Source organism: Aphis gossypii, chromosome 3 (assembly GCF_020184175.1).
Source record: "Aphis gossypii isolate Hap1 chromosome 3, ASM2018417v2, whole genome shotgun sequence".
NCBI lineage: Eukaryota > Metazoa > Arthropoda > Insecta > Hemiptera > Aphididae > Aphis > Aphis gossypii.
The window spans coordinates 18,729,203-18,748,293 of NC_065532.1; the positions used below are offsets into that span (position 1 = coordinate 18,729,203).

Genomic DNA, 19,091 nt, shown 5'->3' on the forward strand with positions numbered 1-19,091 from the left:
CAAGCGGCCAATCTATATCTCGTTAGGCTAAACTCGTGTTGAAGGTTTACGATTATCTTGAACTCGACCCTCGTTTATTTTGACACATTACACTCATCTGCATTAACGATATTACATTTATTTATTGGAACAAAGACAGGCAAACATTAAGTTGAACTAAAATAAACATTTTTAATGTGTTTTATTTATTTATATACGTGCCAAGTTTTTGGATTTCAACTAACCGATTATTCTAACGGATTGGCGAAAACTTTCACAGACATTTTCGTAAACTTTTTAGATAAAATACATCCATAAGTTTACATATGAATGATAACTAATAACTAACAGTTTTTTTACAGTAGGTATAAAGTTATTTTAATAAATAGCCTGTGAAGTTTCAAAATAAAAAAAAATATTAACGCTGAAGAAGTACATCCTGTTGAAAGAAGATGATGCTTTAATACCCTGTCTTAATTACAAATGATATGGAGTACTAAATATATCAACAAATAAATCAAATAAAAATATTTTAAATTAGTGACTTTCATAAATTCCAATAAAATATTTAGCAACAACCAGGGAAATTTAAATCTTAGGTTTGACTTGGCCTAGGTTTTTGGAAATAGAATTAAATAATTAATCAAAAATAGTAAAATGCTTCAAAATAAAATATTACTTTTGTTCTATCAGTTACATAAAATTATTAATATTACTAACTATTTTTTTAACTCATTAAAAAAATTAATTAAATCCTTTGTTTTTAATAGAAAAAAATTTTATTTTTGTAATGTTCTATTAATTATTATTAGAAATATTATATGATGTGTTATGTAAGAACAATAAAAAACAAACAAAAAACAAAATAAAATATATTGAACAATTTTATTTCAATTAATACATATAGTTGTTATTTGATGTGAGAACAGGCTCTAAATTAAAACATAAAATTAATAATAATATTAAACAAATTTTTATAAGAAAATTAAATTAAATTGGTTAGTTCTTCAAATCATTTAACAAAAAAATAAACATAGTTATTTTCATATTATAAGTAGTTATATTACAATAATTCAGTGGTTTGTTTACATTATTTTGATATTCAAGACCCTATAAAAAATAGTCAATTAAACAAGCTATTGATTGGAAAAATAAAAAAATATAATATATAACTAATTATAGTATGCTTATTTTTTATTCAATAGAAATTATAATAATTAATACACATCTTAAGTCATTATAAGATTAAAAATTAAACAAACCAATATCAGGCATTTAAAAAATTATAAATTATATGTTTGCTAGAGTTGATGACAAAAAAAAATTATATTTAAAACAATGTTGAGTTTGAAAGATAAATCTTCAATTTATGTATCAATCTAAATCTTTACTTCTAAAATGTGAATGGTTTAATAGACTCAACTTTTTAACATTTAATACCTGAAAAATAAAAGTAATATAAAATTTAGTTTAATTTAATAATCGGTTTAAAATTATTTTTTAAATGTATAGATGTATTTATTTATAAATGCTCATTTTTTTTTATTAATGCTTAGTAAAGATTGAGTCAGTTTAACATAAATTCTATTTCAAAATTAAATTATTGAAATTTGAAATGAAAAACATGAAGATAATAAAAATATGAAAATAGGTATTTTATTTTTATAACAATAAGAAATAAAGAAATTGTAAAAAAATATTAACCTCGAGTAAAATAAATTATACATCCTATAGAAATTTCAAATTTGTATGAATTTAAAAGAAATAATCTGTATTTTATATATAAAAAAAAACGTGACTTTAATGTTTCTATGATTGTAATAATATAGGTAAGCTAATATAATTAATGAATTTTATTAATTGGCTAGCCGTGAAGAGAAAGTATAATTCACTAGTAATTATAAGATATTTAAAAGATAAAACTTAAGTTAAAAAACTAACAAAGTGATTAAGTTAAGAAAAAAAAGGTTAATGATACATTAGATTAGTTCCTTTTAGTAGCCCTGTTAAAAAAAATACCGGAGGACAATGATAGTATATGAAGAATATAATGTAGAAAACACATGAAGACACATAAATAGAATGAGAAAAATATATTTACAATTAAACCTTGATAACTCGAATAGATTGGGGGCGAAAAAAACTAGGTAATCAAAAATTCTACTTAAAGAGGTCCGAGTTATCGAGGTTCCACTGTATTAAAGACTGACAAATATTAATTTTACCTTTATTTAAAAAAATAATATAAGATATATAAAATCTATTTATTTGATATTTCTGATAAAGTAAATGTTTAATACATTTCAATAATCAACATCTCAAATAAATAAAAGTATTTGCTTTTTATTTTAGATACACAAGAATTGGTTTGTTTCTTTTGACATTAAAACAATGATAAATTGGTGCAATTTAATTAACATTATGAATTTACCTTCGGATTAACATAAATCGGTCTTCCACCTGAGTTGGCATTTCTTATAAGAGCTAAAAAATAAAATAGTAACAATTATTTATTTAATAATAATATTTCATAAACGTTAAATTGAATTATATAATTTATAAATTATTTTTAGAGATATTAGTATATCTATATTATATATGTCTCGTGAGTGGATCTTTGATGGCAAAAGATTTTGACCCTAAGACTCATGAAGGGATAATATTGAAACTTTTTTTGTAATTTTTTAAATAAAAAGTTTTTATTACAATCATATTTTAGGTAAATATATAAAATTGGCATATTTTTTTAAAAGATAATATTGGATTTGTGGTTGTATTGTAAATTTTTAGTTAGAATTTCCATTAATATTATAACTTATATCAGAATTATTTAAAAACAATTTTTATGATTGTTATTAATGTTCAAGTTTACCTATAAAATCATAGGTTACAAAAACACATTTTCTACACAAGATTATGCTAATTTATTTCAATATGTTGGGAAAGCTCCTAAATAGTTATATTAATAAAAAAAAAAAAAGTGAACTTACCACTTTTAGAAACTAGACCTGGGCTACTTTTTTCACGATCACATGATGCCCCAATACGCTCAAATACAGACTTTGAAGAATTTAAACCTAAAAATCAGTACACATATTATAGTGAATTAATATGAAATTTTAAACAAAAAAATAAAATCATAAGCATTAATTTCTAATTTTCTTTACTATTTTTAATAGTCCAAAATAATAGCATAATAAATGTTTAATCTATTCATATAAGTATTAAAATTTCATTTTAATATGCATAAAAATAAACTTAAAATGCAGTGGTTAAAATTGTTAAAAACTCTAAATTTAAATTTAATTAACACAACCATCCAAATTTTAATAGTGTTATTAATTAAATTCTAAAAATAACATCGAATTGTCTTTACTATATTAAAGGTGTATCTTTTCATTACGTAGAACATTACAATGAAGAAATATTTTAATTTGAAGCCAATGATAAACTATATATACAAATAAAGATACTAAGCTAAAGTGTCCTATCCTTTAATTCTAAACATATTGTATACTTTATAGTATATTTATTGTTTATTAGTAATATATTATTAGATTGAACCACTTTTTGCCTTTATAAAAATAATACGTGATGAGAGCTAACAATTTTTTTTAAATCATTAGTTAATAAACAATTACATTTATTCCTACTCAGAAACTTAAAATATGGCACAAAACAATTTGTCACAAATATTTAAAAGTAAACCTTTATATTGTTCTACCTAGTTATGAAAACAAGATGAAAAATGAAGCATATTATTTCAGTAATAGCAATTAATATTAAAAAAATATATATAAGTAAACATAATTTTTTACAATAATTTCTTTACAGAAATACTTAAATATATAATTCATACTTGTTTCTTCCAGTTTTATTCGTTTTGTAAAAGCACTAGATTCTTCTGTTGGAATACTAGGTCCATAATATGCATCATTAGTTGCTCCCTTAATAGTACGTTTAAATGTCGCACTAGCCGTAGGTTCACTAGCTTGCTTAATTCCAAGACGTTTAAACACCGATGACTGTTGAAACAAATTAAATTATAACTTTGTTTTAAATATTATTTCATAAGGAAATTAATTACTTTTCTTGAGTCTGTAGATGCATTAACACTATCAAAGTTGGGAGTTGTACTGCTTACATCGCCTACACCCAAACGGTCAAAAACTGAGCTCTTAGTTTTCAATTCAGATGGTGGAGGAGAATCATCATCACTCTCTATAATAACTGTTTTTTTTATTGTAGTTTTAGGCTTAGGAACTACTTTTCTAGTGACAACTTTAATTGAATTGTTGGATAGTTGAGAAGGAATTTTTTTCTTCACTATTTTCAATAATGCTTCTTCATCCTCTTCACTTTCACTAGAGACTTTGACTTTCTTTGTAACTAACTTTTTTACTTTATTGGTAACTAGGTAAATAATAAATTAAATAAATGATGAAATCGAAAAAATGTTCAAGTATCTTGTTTAACTTACCTATTTTCTTTTTTTGAGGTAAATTTTCATTGGCTTCATTCTGAATTTTTTTAGTTGTTAAACTTTCTGCTATATTAGAATTATAGCCATCATAAAAGCCCTTTAAACAAATATTCAAAATAAATTATTTTTTCACAAAATGAATAACAATCAAAAAATAACAATTACCTCTCTATATACATCTTTTGCATGTTTGAGGATTGCAATTATATCACCAATAACTGTTATTCCCATTTCTTTAAGAATATCTTTGTCTAGATCCATTAACATATTAGATTGTATTCTATTTTCATAGAAAATAGAAGCATATTTAGATGATGCAAATGAAGGAATACCAGCATCAGTGAAAAACTTTATCCACCAATCTAAAAAATGATAATTACAATTTTTAAAAAACATATAAATTGAATCTAAATTTTAATCAATTGTGCGCATTAGCTTATTTTTGATAATACATGCAGGATATTTAACCTTATTTTAATATTTTATTTAACCTAGCCTACTAAATCAACAATCAATTATTTAGGTCCGTTCTTACAATGTCCAGTTATTGTCTAATAACGCTAACTAGCATAATTTCTTATGTGTTTATCGATAGAATTCTACCGGTTAGGAACTTTGTAAAAATTAATTTATTAAAAATTAAAAATTTTATTATTTAATAATTTGTTAATCTATGATAGTCAAAATAATAGAATTTAATTAACCAGAAAATTTAACGAGTGTTTCCATAGCCTATATATACCTGTACTTCAATTCAATATCAAAACAAAAATTATAACAAATAAGATTATTTATATAAATTTTTGTGATAATTCGTAATGATCCTGGAACTACCTATAATTAAGAGAAATTACTGTTTGGAAAAACGGTCTCGTTAAAAATCTTATAACGTGTTTGACAGAGATAACACAATACATAACGCCAACATACTTTTAGTTAATTAAACTTTAAGCTTTAAAACAGGCATATTCGCAAATCGCACGGAGAACTCACCTTTGCTAAAAGTAGACATGACTCGGTCTCTAAATTTTTTTTCCAGTTATCAATATTGGAGAGCGAATATTATGGAACTATTAAATTCACAATAATTACACACTTATTACAAGACATTAGTTACACATTAAAACTTATTACACGGAAGAAAAATAAATCGGAATATTGATATTATCGCTGTTTGCAATCAAAACAGTACCCTGTACCCTAACTTCAAGCATGTACCTAGCCACAATAAGGCAAAAGCAACAAGGCCACAGGGCAATTGCGATCACGGGGTATAAGCAGACAGTCGACAGCACTACCAAGTACCAGCAGCTGAAATGTCCAATGATTACGTCTGTTTATTACCAACATACAGTGCTGTTGCACGGACAGCGTAAAATAACTGTGATTCGTGGCTAAACATCTATTAATTCAAATAATAAACTAAAAAATTATAATATTATAGGTAAATATTATCATAATATAAGGTTTTTTTTTATACAGGAAAATATATGCAATCTTTAAAGCATAGACATAATATTATGTGTAAATTAAGAAAAAAAGAACACGAGTAATTTAATTTAAGGAAAGAAACCACTCAGTGAAGACTGATGACACTTTCAGTTGGATTTTCGATTCAGGTCTTACCTACATTATTATTTTAGGAATTTTTTTATTTTCATATTGTCTATTGTTATTGAAATTTAAATTTAGTAATCTCTGTACCATTTACGCCTTACGGTTTAGACGCCTTGGAGGGCTACCTGGAATCGCGAGGGATAGGTTTTTGATTAGTGGATTGGTATGGAAAAAAGACATTTATGAAATCTTCTAATTTCTATACAAAAACATTTAGCTTCATCATGAATCTATAAAAATAGTATTCTTGTGAATATTTCATCACGTTCGATCAAGTACAATGTATTGGCGGTTGTACCGTGTCCGTCAACGCCATCAGATTTTAACGCGAACGTAATAACACTCCGTCGTACCAAATAACAATATTTACGGTCGTACGTTATTCTGCAAATTTTATTTTATTAATATTATTCTAAGACCGTGTTCTGCACCGTGAAAACTTTGCTATCACGTTTGGCCATAGCGACTTCTCGAACAGAGCCATCCTCACGTCAAACAAATCTAAATGAACCCAATCCAACCACGTAGCGCCAATGATCAATCGATCTGAGCGTGGTGGGAACTCTGGTAGGTTTTCAATACACCGATAACTATTTTTTTTTCTATACATTTTTTTTCTTATTATCTACTATAAAATTAATTATTTAAAATTACAATGTCAACTCATTAGATGTGAGTGATTGTGATAAATTTTTTTAAAGGTAAAAATACCTGCAAGAGTTAAATTTGAATAAATAAATACAAAAATGTTGTTAGTATGTTTCCTACATATAATAACAAATTAAATTAACCATGCTACCAACCAATTAGATTGCATTAGCTTAAATCATAAAATATAAATTAATACCAAATTCTGAAAAATCATAAACATGTAGATATTAGCCCACAATACTTTCAAAAAAAAAGTACAATTTCATGTATTTAACACCAGGACATGCACCAAAAACGAGAACTTTCCTACAAAAAAATAGTAAGTCTGGTCACCATTGGTCTAGACGGTCTAGTGTATGTAAAATGTATATGTATAATACTATGTATGTGAGAATGACGATTGACCGGACAACTCGAACACTTGCGTAGCGTTAAGCGTTTACTTTCTTCTATTGATGTCTGATGGTCATCGCTAATTTTTTCGTTCCTGTCTTTCTGATTCTTCAACTAATTTTCTTTTTTGACGTTCGGCTTCCTCGACTAAACGTTTCCTTTGAGTCAATAAATGTAGTGGCGCGTAAATTGGATTCAATTTTTGGTGGTGCAGAGAAATATATTTTTTTTTCTAACCCACCAATACTAACTTCGTTTGAAAATCTCCACTCAATAAACATTATATTTTAATTTTTTTTTTTTATGTTAAATTAATAAATAAGTTTTGAACTATTTTAGTAGTACAAATTGTATTACAACATAACATTAAAAAAAAAAGATATAAATAATACAAATAATTTTTTATTTTTAATCGAGTGTCGCTCTTTTAAAATATATTACATCAAATTCATCAATTATAGATCATTTATATTATCGTTGGAAAAATGTTTAACAAATTGTATTGTTGAAATATGATTTAAGATATAGATAGGTTAGACTTCCACAAAAATTAAATTTCATACATACTTGTCATTTGTAAAAGAAATATATATTTTTGAAAATAGAAATTGTAGGTATACAAATTTTTATGATTTTCTGTGCAATAATTACCACATTTTAGAAGTGGAGCATTATTGTTACATTTGCATTACCCAATTTACGCCACCAAGGCTTTGACGGTAGGCTTTCCTATCCATTCTCCTCTTTTTTGCTTTCTCTTCTTTTAATCGATCACGCTCTTCTGATAATTTCCATTCGGCCTGTTTTTTAGCATACAGCACTTGTTTGTCTTGGTGACTCACCATATTCTTCTGACTTACTGGTTCATGGCACCAGAATGATCACATCTAACAGCATTTGCTCTGCAAATATCATAGTTCCATAATCGCATAGTTTTCTTCGCAAGACACTTGCACAGTAACGGTATACGATTGGAATCTTTACTGCGATCCTCGATTGCCTTGAATCGGTTTACCATCTCATTTTCGTTGGTTGATCCTCGTCGAAACATTCTTGAAAAATAATCAATTTAACGCGTACATTAATATATTTCTATATTACATATTAACATATTATAATTATATAATATACATTACATATTATATTACTAATATTACATAGATTTTAAGATTTATAATCATATGAAATATCAATAAAACGGTGAAATGGATAAAACGCGTACACTTTTCTAAATCAATGCGACGAAACCATTGTCAAGTTTTCGGTACCTACCTATTTATGCTGACCGTCGTTCCCACCCATTAACAATGGTATTATTAATAAAACATGGGTGAGCGTATGTGTATGACCCACAGATTTCTATTTAGAACTAAATAGCGAAGTAACGAAGTCGGAAGTACGAACTACCGCTATCAGTTGAACCTTAGATTTTTGGTTGACATAACACAAGGTTTATAGATTATATAATCTATAAACCTTGGACATAACATAGTATTTTATATGATAAATATTAATTGTGTTGTATTGTATATTTAGATGATTTCTTCTAAACCTGTTGTTTAAAAAACAAAAAATATTTCATACCTATAAACTATTTTACATTTATTATTATAATGTTTTTCAATATTCCAAATACCTACATTTTGTATAATAATTAATAAATGTAATGTTTTGCCAACCGACAAAATTGTGGAAACTTATATGCGAGCTTCACTAATATAGGCTAAATAATAAATACATACAGTATACACCTTAACTAATATAAATAATTCAGGAGTACCTAGTACCTTACCTAGTTAGCATTTACTCGGAGTGCGAGTGCCCGGACCGGTAGCTTGGACATTTATAATATATTTCCAACCTCCTAGTGGTACTCAAATAATATTTATAGTTAATAGTGATAAATGATAAGCGTTAGCAGTCAGGACAGAGCACGCATAATAATTTGTTTTATTGTAGTACGCTACATTGAAAGTGTGAATTTAATATTATTGTACGTTGACATTGATCATTTATTATTTAACCATTTAGGACATTCGAGTTTTAGTACTTAAACATCAGTTTAATTATACCACGTGCCGTAGATCGATTTGGGTTATCATTGCAAATTCGATCCGACAGCTGCAGTAAGTAAACTTCACATTAAAATACGAATTGTGTATAAGGATAATCCGCCAAAGGTACATCTACACAACTGTCCATTGTTATTAAAGCGATCGGGCGTGGGTGGCTAATCCATCATGGAACGATCATGCAGCTCGTCCAGTGAAACATCATCGGCCAAGTACGAGTTCTCTGATTCGGATTCCGATCACAAGCGGCATGGCAGAAGTAGTCGTCCTCGTCGTTTGCCGACCAGCAACAGCAAGAACGCTGTGGCTGCCCGCATAAACCGCATGAAACAGAAACAGTACGTCAAGGACCTGGAGCAAAAGATGTCGCGACTTAAACGTGAGATCAGGGGTATTAAACGGGAGTTGAAGGAACGTGAAGAGAAGTGGGCAAGCAGCCGCCGACAGGTGGCCTATTTGCGCGGTATGATTGCTAATAGCCATCAAATCGGCAGTCTGTTACGTAACATACGCTGGAGAAATATCATCCCACAAGGTAGTAATATTGACAAGACTCTTAACGAGTTAAACTCTGATGCGAGTATTGATCACTTTCCTATTTCTGCGAGCCATAGTCTGTTTGATGGTTGTTTTGATTTGTTAGAGGAAAGAGACAACAACCGCATTATGCCTCCTCCAGTTGCACCTCAAGAAGATGAGGGCTGGGCACTGTTAGATGTTATCGACCCCGCAACGACTGAGGTAGGTGTATGCTTACATGTATCTAATAAAAGAATATCTGTCGAGTTTTGTGATGAATGCTCTACCAGATTTTATGATAATCCTTACGGTACACAAATTTAAGATTTAGTTATTCAAAATTTAAGTATGAAAATAATATTTACGTACAGTTCAATTGTAACTTAAATTTACTTGTTTATGACTTAACATAAAAAAAAATTCATACAACATTTATTTTATTTAAAATATTTGAAACGAGTGTTTCTTATTTTAGTTTACCTACTCTTTCACCTACCTTCTGGGATATTAAAGATACTTTTGTGTTACCCTTGTCCCTAATTGATTTTGATTTTAGTTCATTATTTTTCACTTTGATATAATACTATAATTTTTAATTTGTATGTTACATATCTTTTTCTAACTGTATTATATCTAAAAAATAGTATAGATACATTTAAATATTGCCTATTTTTTTTTACAAATTAAAATTTATTAATGATTTGTGAATTAAAAAAAATATATATATATTTATTTGTAAAACAGTTAATAATAATTCAGTTTTTTATTTAGTAATAATTACCTAGAAGATAATATATTTTAATGAAGAAAATTGGTCATGCTTTTAAGATTTGTCTAGTCCTAGTGTATATTTTTTAATTTTAAACACATTTGGGAAACTATTGTTTAATTTATCTTAACACCAGTGTATGTATAAGATATTTACATAATTAAACAGTCTTCCAAAATGTGTACTACCAAAAAATTATTTCTCGTTATTAGATAATGGTTATTTTGAAAAATTTCAGCTATTCCAAGAAACCGTCCCATCTAAATATGTGTCAGTGTGCACATTGCTACCGTAGAAAGACGGTTGTGCGCCTGCATATTCGTGGTGTAAATGATCTTATTAATTAAAAGGTTGGTATATAAAACATCAATAATGAATGCTTTTTATTTATTCTTAATCTACTCAAATGTAACAAACAAACACTTTTTTTAAAATTTAAGTTTAATAATAATGTTCATTTATGCTACTCTCTATACATAAACCCTTAACAACTGCTATTAATCTATGTTGATTTTTTAGAAGCTGTGATCTCACATGTACAATATTACATGCCAAACCTTCAAATTAGGCATAAGGTAAGAAGTGTTTTTGATATTGATTAACTTTCAACTTTAAATTACTCTAAAAGCATTTAGCATGACCAATTTTCTTATTAAAGACAGTGGAACATTGATTAGTTTTAAAAAATACAATAAGATATTATTTAATTGAAGTAATATTTCTTGTATTTTTCAATTGACATTAATATTTTATTATTATTTGTCAATATTAAGTGTTATATTTACTAATAAATATCATATTATTTTGTATTAAGTGTAATAGTGTTTTTTTTTTTTTTACTAATATAAATTTTTGTTATGTATTATCATTTGTCATCATCCTATTTGTTATTTGATTTTAATAATAATTTATTCATACTTATGCAATGTTCTTTAGATTTTTTTTATAAAATTATTTAAGCAAACAATCAATATTATTATTTTTACAATGTTATAATTTAAGTTGTTTTAATACTAAATTTATGTTAATAACTATACAGACATTAATTTTAATTATATAAATAATATAAATAGGTAATAAATTATATTTGTTTATATTATGATTTTCCAATGCAACTTTTATAAGTGATAAGTGTCATAAGTTTAATTATAATTATTATTTTAAACCCTGGACTAAAGATGAAAATATATTTCAGTTAAGTAATAGAATAAATAAATATGCAAGGTTAGACTTTTAAAGCATCTATGAAATTATGTGTAATTAATACTTTATTACCACTTCTTGTAAATAAAAAATAAATTGTACAATAACAGTAATGGATATTAATCACTTTTTTTACAAAACAATACATTTCAATATAAATCTATTTTCAATAAATGTTTAAAACTTGGAAAGTACAATAATTAAAATCAATATAATCAAATAGTAATGAAAATTGTTTGTGTATGACTAGAAAAGTTATTTTCATAAAATATTTTGGATTTCTTACAAAAGAAAATTTAAGTTTGTAATCCATGTTTAGAATTTTAAAATAAAAACCAACATTGACAGGTTACCAATTAAACATTGCTCGTTCCTTTAAAATTCTAATACTCCACGAAGACCATTCTTTACCACTTATCCAAAGTTCATTAGACGATTCTAAACCAGCAAGTATGGCAGCACCTTTCCATGTAACAATTTGTGGGTCCAAATCTTTTGGTGAGCTTATAATTTCAATGTGCCCTAAAATAACACATTCATTATTGAAAGTACAATTTATTTAGTTTAAAACATACCTCCATAATAAACTTGTTGCGCATTTAATGATATTTTGCTCTTTAACCAAGCACATGCCCCATCAAATTTAAGCCCACCGCCTACCACTAAAATACTGCTATACATTTTCCGTTTAATTTCATCTGAATCTAAGTATAAATTTAACGTCACTGATTATATATTTTTAGTTTATAAAATGTCAACAATAAACTTACTTAAACGTTCAATACTTTGTACAATGACTTTATCAAGACTTTGAGGTCTTCCTGTTTCAATGTCGAAATAATTTCCTGCAGTTTCAATTTGATCAACACATATTTCTTCTTCTGTGTTATGCACGATACTGTTTTCAATTTGTATTTCAGTTTCCATTTCACGACCAGTGCCACGTCTCTAAAAAGAAAAAAACTTGAACAATTATGAAGTATGTATAATACACATTAAATATTTTTTTGATTATTACACTAGTTTCTCTTAAAAACTCTTCATCATAAGGATCTTCGGGTAATGATTTTGATGTTTCTTGAATTACGTAATGATTGTTATCAGTGATACCTAACAACATTGGATTGAACATGCCTAAAACAGCTATCATTGCTTCATCACCTACCTAAATGTTACACAAATTATTAAAAAAATTAATTAATTTTATATCTTGAATTTTATTTATTCTTAATACCTGTATCGTGTATTGTACTTGTCGTTTTGTTGGTTTCATTACAGTAACTGTTTTTTGTACAGCGCCACATCTATCCAAATTTAAATGACAAAACTCTTCTTTCAATTGATTTAGTAGGATAGAATCATAATAATTAGTCATAGGACTGCATTCATGGTATGGAAAACTGCACTTTTTAAGTAGCCAATGAAATGTTTGAGTAATATTTCCTAAAAAATGAACATCAACTGTAATATTAAAAATTGAAGAACTTAATAATTATAACAAATGTTATGTTTGAGAATTTCACAACATAATACTAAATGCTTAATGTTACTTATACAAAACACATTTAAAAACTTACCTCCTCCATAGCGTAATCTAATTCGTGTATTTATTTGAGATATACCATCTTCTACACAGCTCACTGATGTTTTCCTGTGACCAACATCTACCACACATGCATAACCCAAACCAGCACCATAAGTAGCTGCGACATGATCCTAAATTGAAGTTATAAAAAAAAAAGTATACAATATTAATAAATAATAATAAGAAGTAAGAACCTTACACAAAAATAAGTTTCAAGTTTTACTTAATTACTTGTATAAGAAGACAAGCTTTAAACTTCATACTCAACAATATCATAGACATCATTTCTCTTACATGAACTCTGTTGAATATGTCCGGTATAATTAGAATGACTTTGTAGTTCTAGAACAAAATTAGAATTTAAATTATCAGTATATTAAATATTTTGAAGTTAATAGTAATTACTTTAAATTTATTTAATTACAATACAAATACACTGTGAGATATCACATTTCAATAAAGATATTTAAATTAGTAACATATATAAATTGGATAGGTTTCTTTTAAATTTGTATTAATTCTTATTCAAATCAACAAACTTCTTGGTTCTTATAATGTGTGGACTTCAAATAGCATACAAATATGCATTACCTAAAGCTTATAGTCAAATAAGAAAATCATAAATTTAAATCATTCTATAAAATCTACAATTTGTAATAATGTAACAAAAATTATTAACTAGTATTATTTTAATTTATATAGGTAAATATATTATTAATAAGCTTAAAATCAAATTATTTTATTAATTTTAAATATGGTAGTCTATTATACTTTAAAAGTATAGGTAAAAAGGGGGTTTTTCTTGAATTTATTAAAAAAAAAGTTAAGATGACATTATACCTGCATATGTTGTCTCTGTCTTACTAACGTACATCATAGCAAATTTGCATTCAACAAAACACATAGTGTGATTTTAGTTTTAATATAAGAGTATACATCAAATTAAAAGGTAAAATTATTATCTATAAAAAAAAATTATAGAAAATGTTATATGCTTATATATGGATATTGTCATTTTAAAGTGAGTTATAGCTATGTAAATTATTACAACTTTAAAATGTTCATAACCCACTTTAAAATAATAACATCAATAAAAGCATATGACATTTCTTATTTCTATTGTTACCTATTTTTAAATTTGATAATATGTAAATTTACTCTAATATTAAAGCTGACATCACAAAATGTAATTAAAATAAATCAACAAATTTAAAAACTTAATGTAAAATGTGTAAGACAGAGACAATACATTCAAGTATAACATCCTCTTGAACAAAAGGTAATATTTTTAATTGATTGTATCTTACATGAAATTCTGAAGTCTTAATGTTTAGTAATTTATTTATACAGTGTGTCCAAATAGCTTCAAGATCTGCTAAAACGGCTGTTAATGAACCTCCAATTTGGCCATTAATGTTTAATTCACCATTCAATATTGGAAAGAATACATTATAATCCAGTTCAGGAGTTAAATTGAAAATCTGAAATGTAGTTCAAACTTATTACATAGGTATCTGCGATCAATTAAATAAATTGGTTATATAATAATTACTAACTTCTTCTCCATAGACATTACCAACTGCAGACGGCTTATTTGTGTGTGCCCGAGGTACATTATCCTTGTATTTTGGTACAGAATTTCGATTGTAAGCAGCTATTTGTTGAGGCGGTGTTGCATACCTTCTGTCACCGTTTGACTGTAAACTTGACTGCAACATATGAGATGCTTGCAACCTACTGTCTTCCATGGCTGCTAATGTGTCAGAGTTCTAAAATCATATGGAATATACTACTTAAATGCTTAAACATAGGTAGATTTTGGTTTTATTAATAACGGAAATAGTTATTTACACACTTTATATGGAAAATTTGGTAATATTTGGTCCCTCCGATTCATCATCTCTGAAAGTAAATTAACCCTGGCCAGACCGTGGACATATTTAAATGGAGTAACATCACTTGCACGGCCAATTCGTAAATACAGAGATCCTGGATGAATTATAATCACGGAATTTGACGATACTTTTTCCAACTAGAAAACAATCAGAAGTGTCAACATTTCGTTAAAAAATATTATTAAAAAATACAATCATAATTACCTCCAAATTATTTTCATTCACAATCGGCATGGTTTTAAAATTATAATGAATGATGTTTTTGTCGATGTTTAACTCGCTTAAATCAACCCAATTTTTCCCAATGAAGCTTTGACAATTCGGAATAATTTTTAACTCAAATATAAAGCCTTATATTACACTATTATTAGAAATATCTTCTTTATTGAAAAATAAATATCGTTGTCCTTCGTGCGACTTGGTTGGTGAATAATGTCTACTTGTGTCTTGTACTTACAACTTGAGCGTTAATTTAATGTTTTCAAACAAAAATGGAACTGATAAGAAAATGTTAAGGAACACTGAGTAAAAAAATAATATATTCAATGATAATAAGTAGTTATTATTGATAAAAAATATATGTAAATAGTAATGCTAAGCTGTAGCCTGTAAGGCTCGGCATTTCTATAGATTAATCAACAATGTATGAGTAGGTACCTAATATTTATATTATTATATGCAATCTATAAAAAATAACTTTCTTACAATAAATGTAAGTTATATTCCATGGGTATTGGATTTTGGGTTGATTGTGGATAGCAGGTGAGAGCCTTCCATTTAAGACATTGGGCGTGGGTTGGTTGCATATTCAGTAATCACTAATCAGTAGGTACCTACTAGGTTACGGCACCATTTGCATTTTAAGTATTTTATACAGACTTACAGTAACATGTTTGTTCTTTGGTAATATAAACAGGCTACATGATCATTGGGAATTTTAGAAGTAAGAGAGTTAATAGTTCAGTAATCAGTTATTACAAGTGGTTTATTATGTTTTTGTGAACGAGTATGACATTTTAATTAAGAGTGCTAGCCACTTATTGGACGAAGGGTAGAGTCGTAGAGATATCATTATAAAGAGTTAATACTGCAGTTAGTCCAGTTAGGCCAGTTAGGGTATGGGCTTATATGATCTAGTGAGGATTTATTTATTTTATAAAAATAGGTAACAGGGGTTAGTCTAATTACTAATTGTAATAATTATTCCAATTTATAAAAAAAAATTAAATTTAACAATAGACTAACCAGAGCCGGAATAATGTAATATAATATGTAACTCTGGGTTATCCCATTCTTGGGGACCCTATTTTAAAAAAAAAATGTTTATGTGTATTTCTTTATTGATATCCTTGGAGCGGGCGTATGGAATTTGCGCAAAAAACAACCAAGAAAAAAATTTATAAATTTAATTTGCTCCACTTTAAAATAATTGAACATTTTTTTTACGTAGGTTAACATAATAAATTATTGTATTTCTAAATTAAAAATTGTAATCATTGATCAATCAATTTTCACATTTCTGGAAAAATGACTAAAAATTGTTACAAAGAGTACCTACCTACTAAAAAAGTAAATAAAAAATCAGTCATATTATAATATTAATAATATTAATTCTAAATCAATGTATATAAGATATAACTATATAAGTATACGTACTTTATGTATAGGAGGTATTATCCAATACATAGTTTTTCATACTATGATATTTATATTTTATATGCCTGAAACAACACACCTAAAATACTTATAAAATACTTAGCTTACTCACCTTTTTTTATACTAGTAAGTTGTAACTAATGTAATTCAAAGATGAAACTAAAATTTTTCTATCAATTTTATTTTGTCTGTAGTCTTCATATATTTTTTTAGATTAGATTTTAAATTAATCTAGATTAGGATTAGGCATGTGTCGGTATTATCGTATACCTAGCTGATGCGATATTAGTAAGTTTATCAGCTGGTAAATTCTAACAATTGAAGTTAAAACAATGGCGCAAATTATACATTCCATTTCGTTTTTTGTCGTGCCGTAAATTACCAAAATTAATTTAAAGATGTGGCACAAAATACATGTTATAATTCAATATTTGTATATTTTGGCGAAAATTATATACGTACTAAAATGTACCTTAATATTTTATTTATTTTATTTTATTTACGCAACCAATTATTATAAGTAATAATATTGACATTAAATAGTAAATACCATCTTCTATCCTGAGGACCTCTTTTTTGAGAGGGTCTGGGTTATTAATCTTCTTAGATCCTCTCATTTAATGTGGCTCTGTGCATGACATACCTATCGTGTTTACCTAGCTATATCATATATACTACTGTCTACTACCTACTTATTATAATATGAATGCGTAATTTTAGTTCCAAAATATCAATAGTATTATGAAAATATTTTAATTTTATATTCTGTTTAAAATTATTATGTCAAATACTGACTCAGTAGGTACCTAATATAGTATTATCACTATTTTATTGATTGATAATTGTATTAGAAAATAATCTTGTACAAAAAATAAGTACACTTATTTTGAACTTTGGTTTGAAAAATATTTTGTTGGAATTGGAATTTAGTAAATGTAAGATTTGGGAAACCATGTTCTAAATTCGTAAAAGATAATAAAAACTTCGGTTCATTATAAATAAATACATATGTATCATGTATGATAAACAATTATATACAAGACACGATTTAATCTCTGAAATTCGTAGAACAACACGTTTAAGCACAAAAACAATGAAATATTAATTTATGAATACGTTATTTATGTTAATAATATATGGCTATCAATGCTATCAATATTTAAAAATAAATAATTGTAAAATATGGTTTTAAGTATATTCAAAATTCCAAAAATAAGTTTAATAACTGCATATTATTTATGAAAAATCGTGGTAGGCCTGGCTCGGTGAATCGCCCTGTACACTGATTGTACATGAATATATTCAGAATTGGAATGCGATCGCTGCGTATTCGTGTTAGAGGGTAATGGGTCAAGAGCTTTTATATAATATATATATATATATATTATACATGTATCATATACAATAAGAACAGATAGATTCTGTAATCATTGACATAAATAGTGGTTGGGTAAAGTTCGCCCTGCGAAAAAAAAAAGGAGTAGACCGTGTACGTTAATAGCGATAATATAGGGATAAAAATAAAAATATCAAAATCCATGTAGCCGCTAGGAAGTGGAAATCTTTTACAGCTGAACACCATTGAAAATATTTACATTGTTTTTTTTTTTGATAAATAATATATTTTAATTTATAGTACAGTCATCAAGGTGTATAAACTAAAAATACACCTTGATAGTCGGTCAGTACACGGACAAACACTTAGGTATGTTCGATGGCACTATCACAATAATTAAAAAATCACATTGCAGTCTTGTTCATATCAGCAATGACACGTGTTTTAGTTTCATTGATCTCATTATATCAAAATATCAAATTATTTTAAGAAGGTACGCTATACATACATAAGGCATCCACATAACACACGAAGTCACGAACAGAGCATATTCGCCAGTATAATACCGTTCCCAGACCGCATATACTGCAACTACCTACATATCATTATGCATTACTGTCGAATGTTTAGATTCTAGACTCTATTGAGTCAGAGCTAAGTCTGAGAGATTTTAACTTTAGAAACGTTCACAAGGCTCCTTACTGAGAGACGAAAAAACGAACGTTTCCACAATTTATTGATAACTACTATTAACTATGATCGTTATACTCCATATAGTATAATATTTAAATACTTTTTTGGTGTTTAAAAGGTTTTTATCTAGATATACCTATAAATATTTTAATTATTAATATTTAAATTTTGTTTCTATAATACTTCAAATTATATAATGTTTCTACGAATTTATAATAAGATTTCATAAAATACCTAATT

The 19,091-nt window shown here is 26.8% G+C and overlaps 3 protein-coding genes across 6 annotated transcripts; 1 reads left to right on the forward strand and 2 right to left on the reverse strand.

Moving 5' to 3' along the window:
• Positions 1-845: 845 nt before the first annotated feature.
• LOC114125117 (uncharacterized protein C19orf47) lies at positions 846-5,777 on the reverse strand. 2 transcript variants are annotated; one of them, XM_050204874.1, is made up of 8 exons: positions 5,456-5,777; positions 4,628-4,824; positions 4,460-4,559; positions 4,067-4,392; positions 3,839-4,004; positions 2,970-3,056; positions 2,411-2,463; positions 846-1,089 (listed from the first exon to the last, which is right to left on the reverse strand). In XM_050204874.1, the coding sequence occupies exons 1-8, from the start codon at positions 5,472-5,474 to the stop codon at positions 979-981; spliced, it is 1,059 nt and encodes a 352-aa protein (XP_050060831.1). In that variant the 5' UTR covers positions 5,475-5,777; the 3' UTR covers positions 846-978. The 2 variants fall into 2 exon arrangements, with proteins under 2 accessions (XP_050060831.1, XP_050060832.1); XM_050204875.1 differs by having other exon boundaries at positions 846-1,419; positions 5,456-5,776.
• A 3,255-nt stretch (positions 5,778-9,032) lies between these two features.
• On the forward strand, positions 9,033-10,832 carry LOC114125118 (CREB/ATF bZIP transcription factor-like). 2 transcript variants are annotated; one of them, XM_027988626.2, is made up of 4 exons: positions 9,036-9,249; positions 9,337-9,730; positions 9,839-9,936; positions 10,722-10,832. In XM_027988626.2, exons 2-4 carry the CDS (start codon positions 9,364-9,366, stop codon positions 10,776-10,778), a joined length of 522 nt encoding a protein of 173 aa, XP_027844427.2. In that variant the 5' UTR covers positions 9,036-9,249; positions 9,337-9,363; the 3' UTR covers positions 10,779-10,832. The 2 variants fall into 2 exon arrangements, with proteins under 2 accessions (XP_027844426.2, XP_027844427.2); XM_027988625.2 differs by having other exon boundaries at positions 9,033-9,249; positions 9,337-9,936.
• A 901-nt stretch (positions 10,833-11,733) lies between these two features.
• On the reverse strand, positions 11,734-16,638 carry LOC114125123 (actin-related protein 8). 2 transcript variants are annotated; one of them, XM_050204870.1, is made up of 11 exons: positions 15,371-16,638; positions 15,127-15,303; positions 14,828-15,040; positions 14,579-14,752; positions 13,503-13,613; positions 13,264-13,402; positions 12,921-13,129; positions 12,705-12,851; positions 12,457-12,634; positions 12,262-12,390; positions 11,734-12,208 (listed from the first exon to the last, which is right to left on the reverse strand). In XM_050204870.1, exons 1-11 carry the CDS (start codon positions 15,398-15,400, stop codon positions 12,036-12,038), a joined length of 1,680 nt encoding a protein of 559 aa, XP_050060827.1. In that variant the 5' UTR covers positions 15,401-16,638; the 3' UTR covers positions 11,734-12,035. The 2 variants fall into 2 exon arrangements, with proteins under 2 accessions (XP_050060827.1, XP_050060828.1); XM_050204871.1 differs by lacking the exon at positions 15,371-16,638 and having other exon boundaries at positions 14,828-15,060; positions 15,127-15,271.
• Positions 16,639-19,091: the final 2,453 nt, after the last annotated feature.

What these genes read in the sequence shown, in the direction of transcription:
- LOC114125118 (XM_027988625.2), top strand. Translation starts at nt 9,364, where the DNA reads ATGGAACGATCATGCAGCTCGTCCAGTGAAACATCATCGGCCAAGTAC. An exon ending in TCGACCCCGCAACGACTGAG is followed by an intron (nt 9,937 to 10,721) that starts GTAGGTGTATGC and finishes GAAAAATTTCAG; the next exon opens with CTATTCCAAGAAACCGTCCC.
- LOC114125123 (XM_050204870.1), bottom strand. Translation starts at nt 15,400, where the DNA reads ATGCCGATTGTGAATGAAAATAATTTGGAG. An exon ending in TACCAAATTTTCCATATAAA is followed by an intron (nt 15,041 to 15,126) that starts GTGTGTAAATAA and finishes ATATGATTTTAG; the next exon opens with AACTCTGACACATTAGCAGC. An exon ending in GCAACAAGTTTATTATGGAG is followed by an intron (nt 12,209 to 12,261) that starts GTATGTTTTAAA and finishes GTGTTATTTTAG; the next exon opens with GGCACATTGAAATTATAAGC.
- LOC114125117 (XM_050204874.1), bottom strand. An exon ending in CAAAAGATGTATATAGAGAG is followed by an intron (nt 4,560 to 4,627) that starts GTAATTGTTATT and finishes ATTTGTTTAAAG; the next exon opens with GGCTTTTATGATGGCTATAA. An exon ending in AATAAAACTGGAAGAAACAA is followed by an intron (nt 3,057 to 3,838) that starts GTATGAATTATA and finishes ACTGATTTTTAG; the next exon opens with GTTTAAATTCTTCAAAGTCT.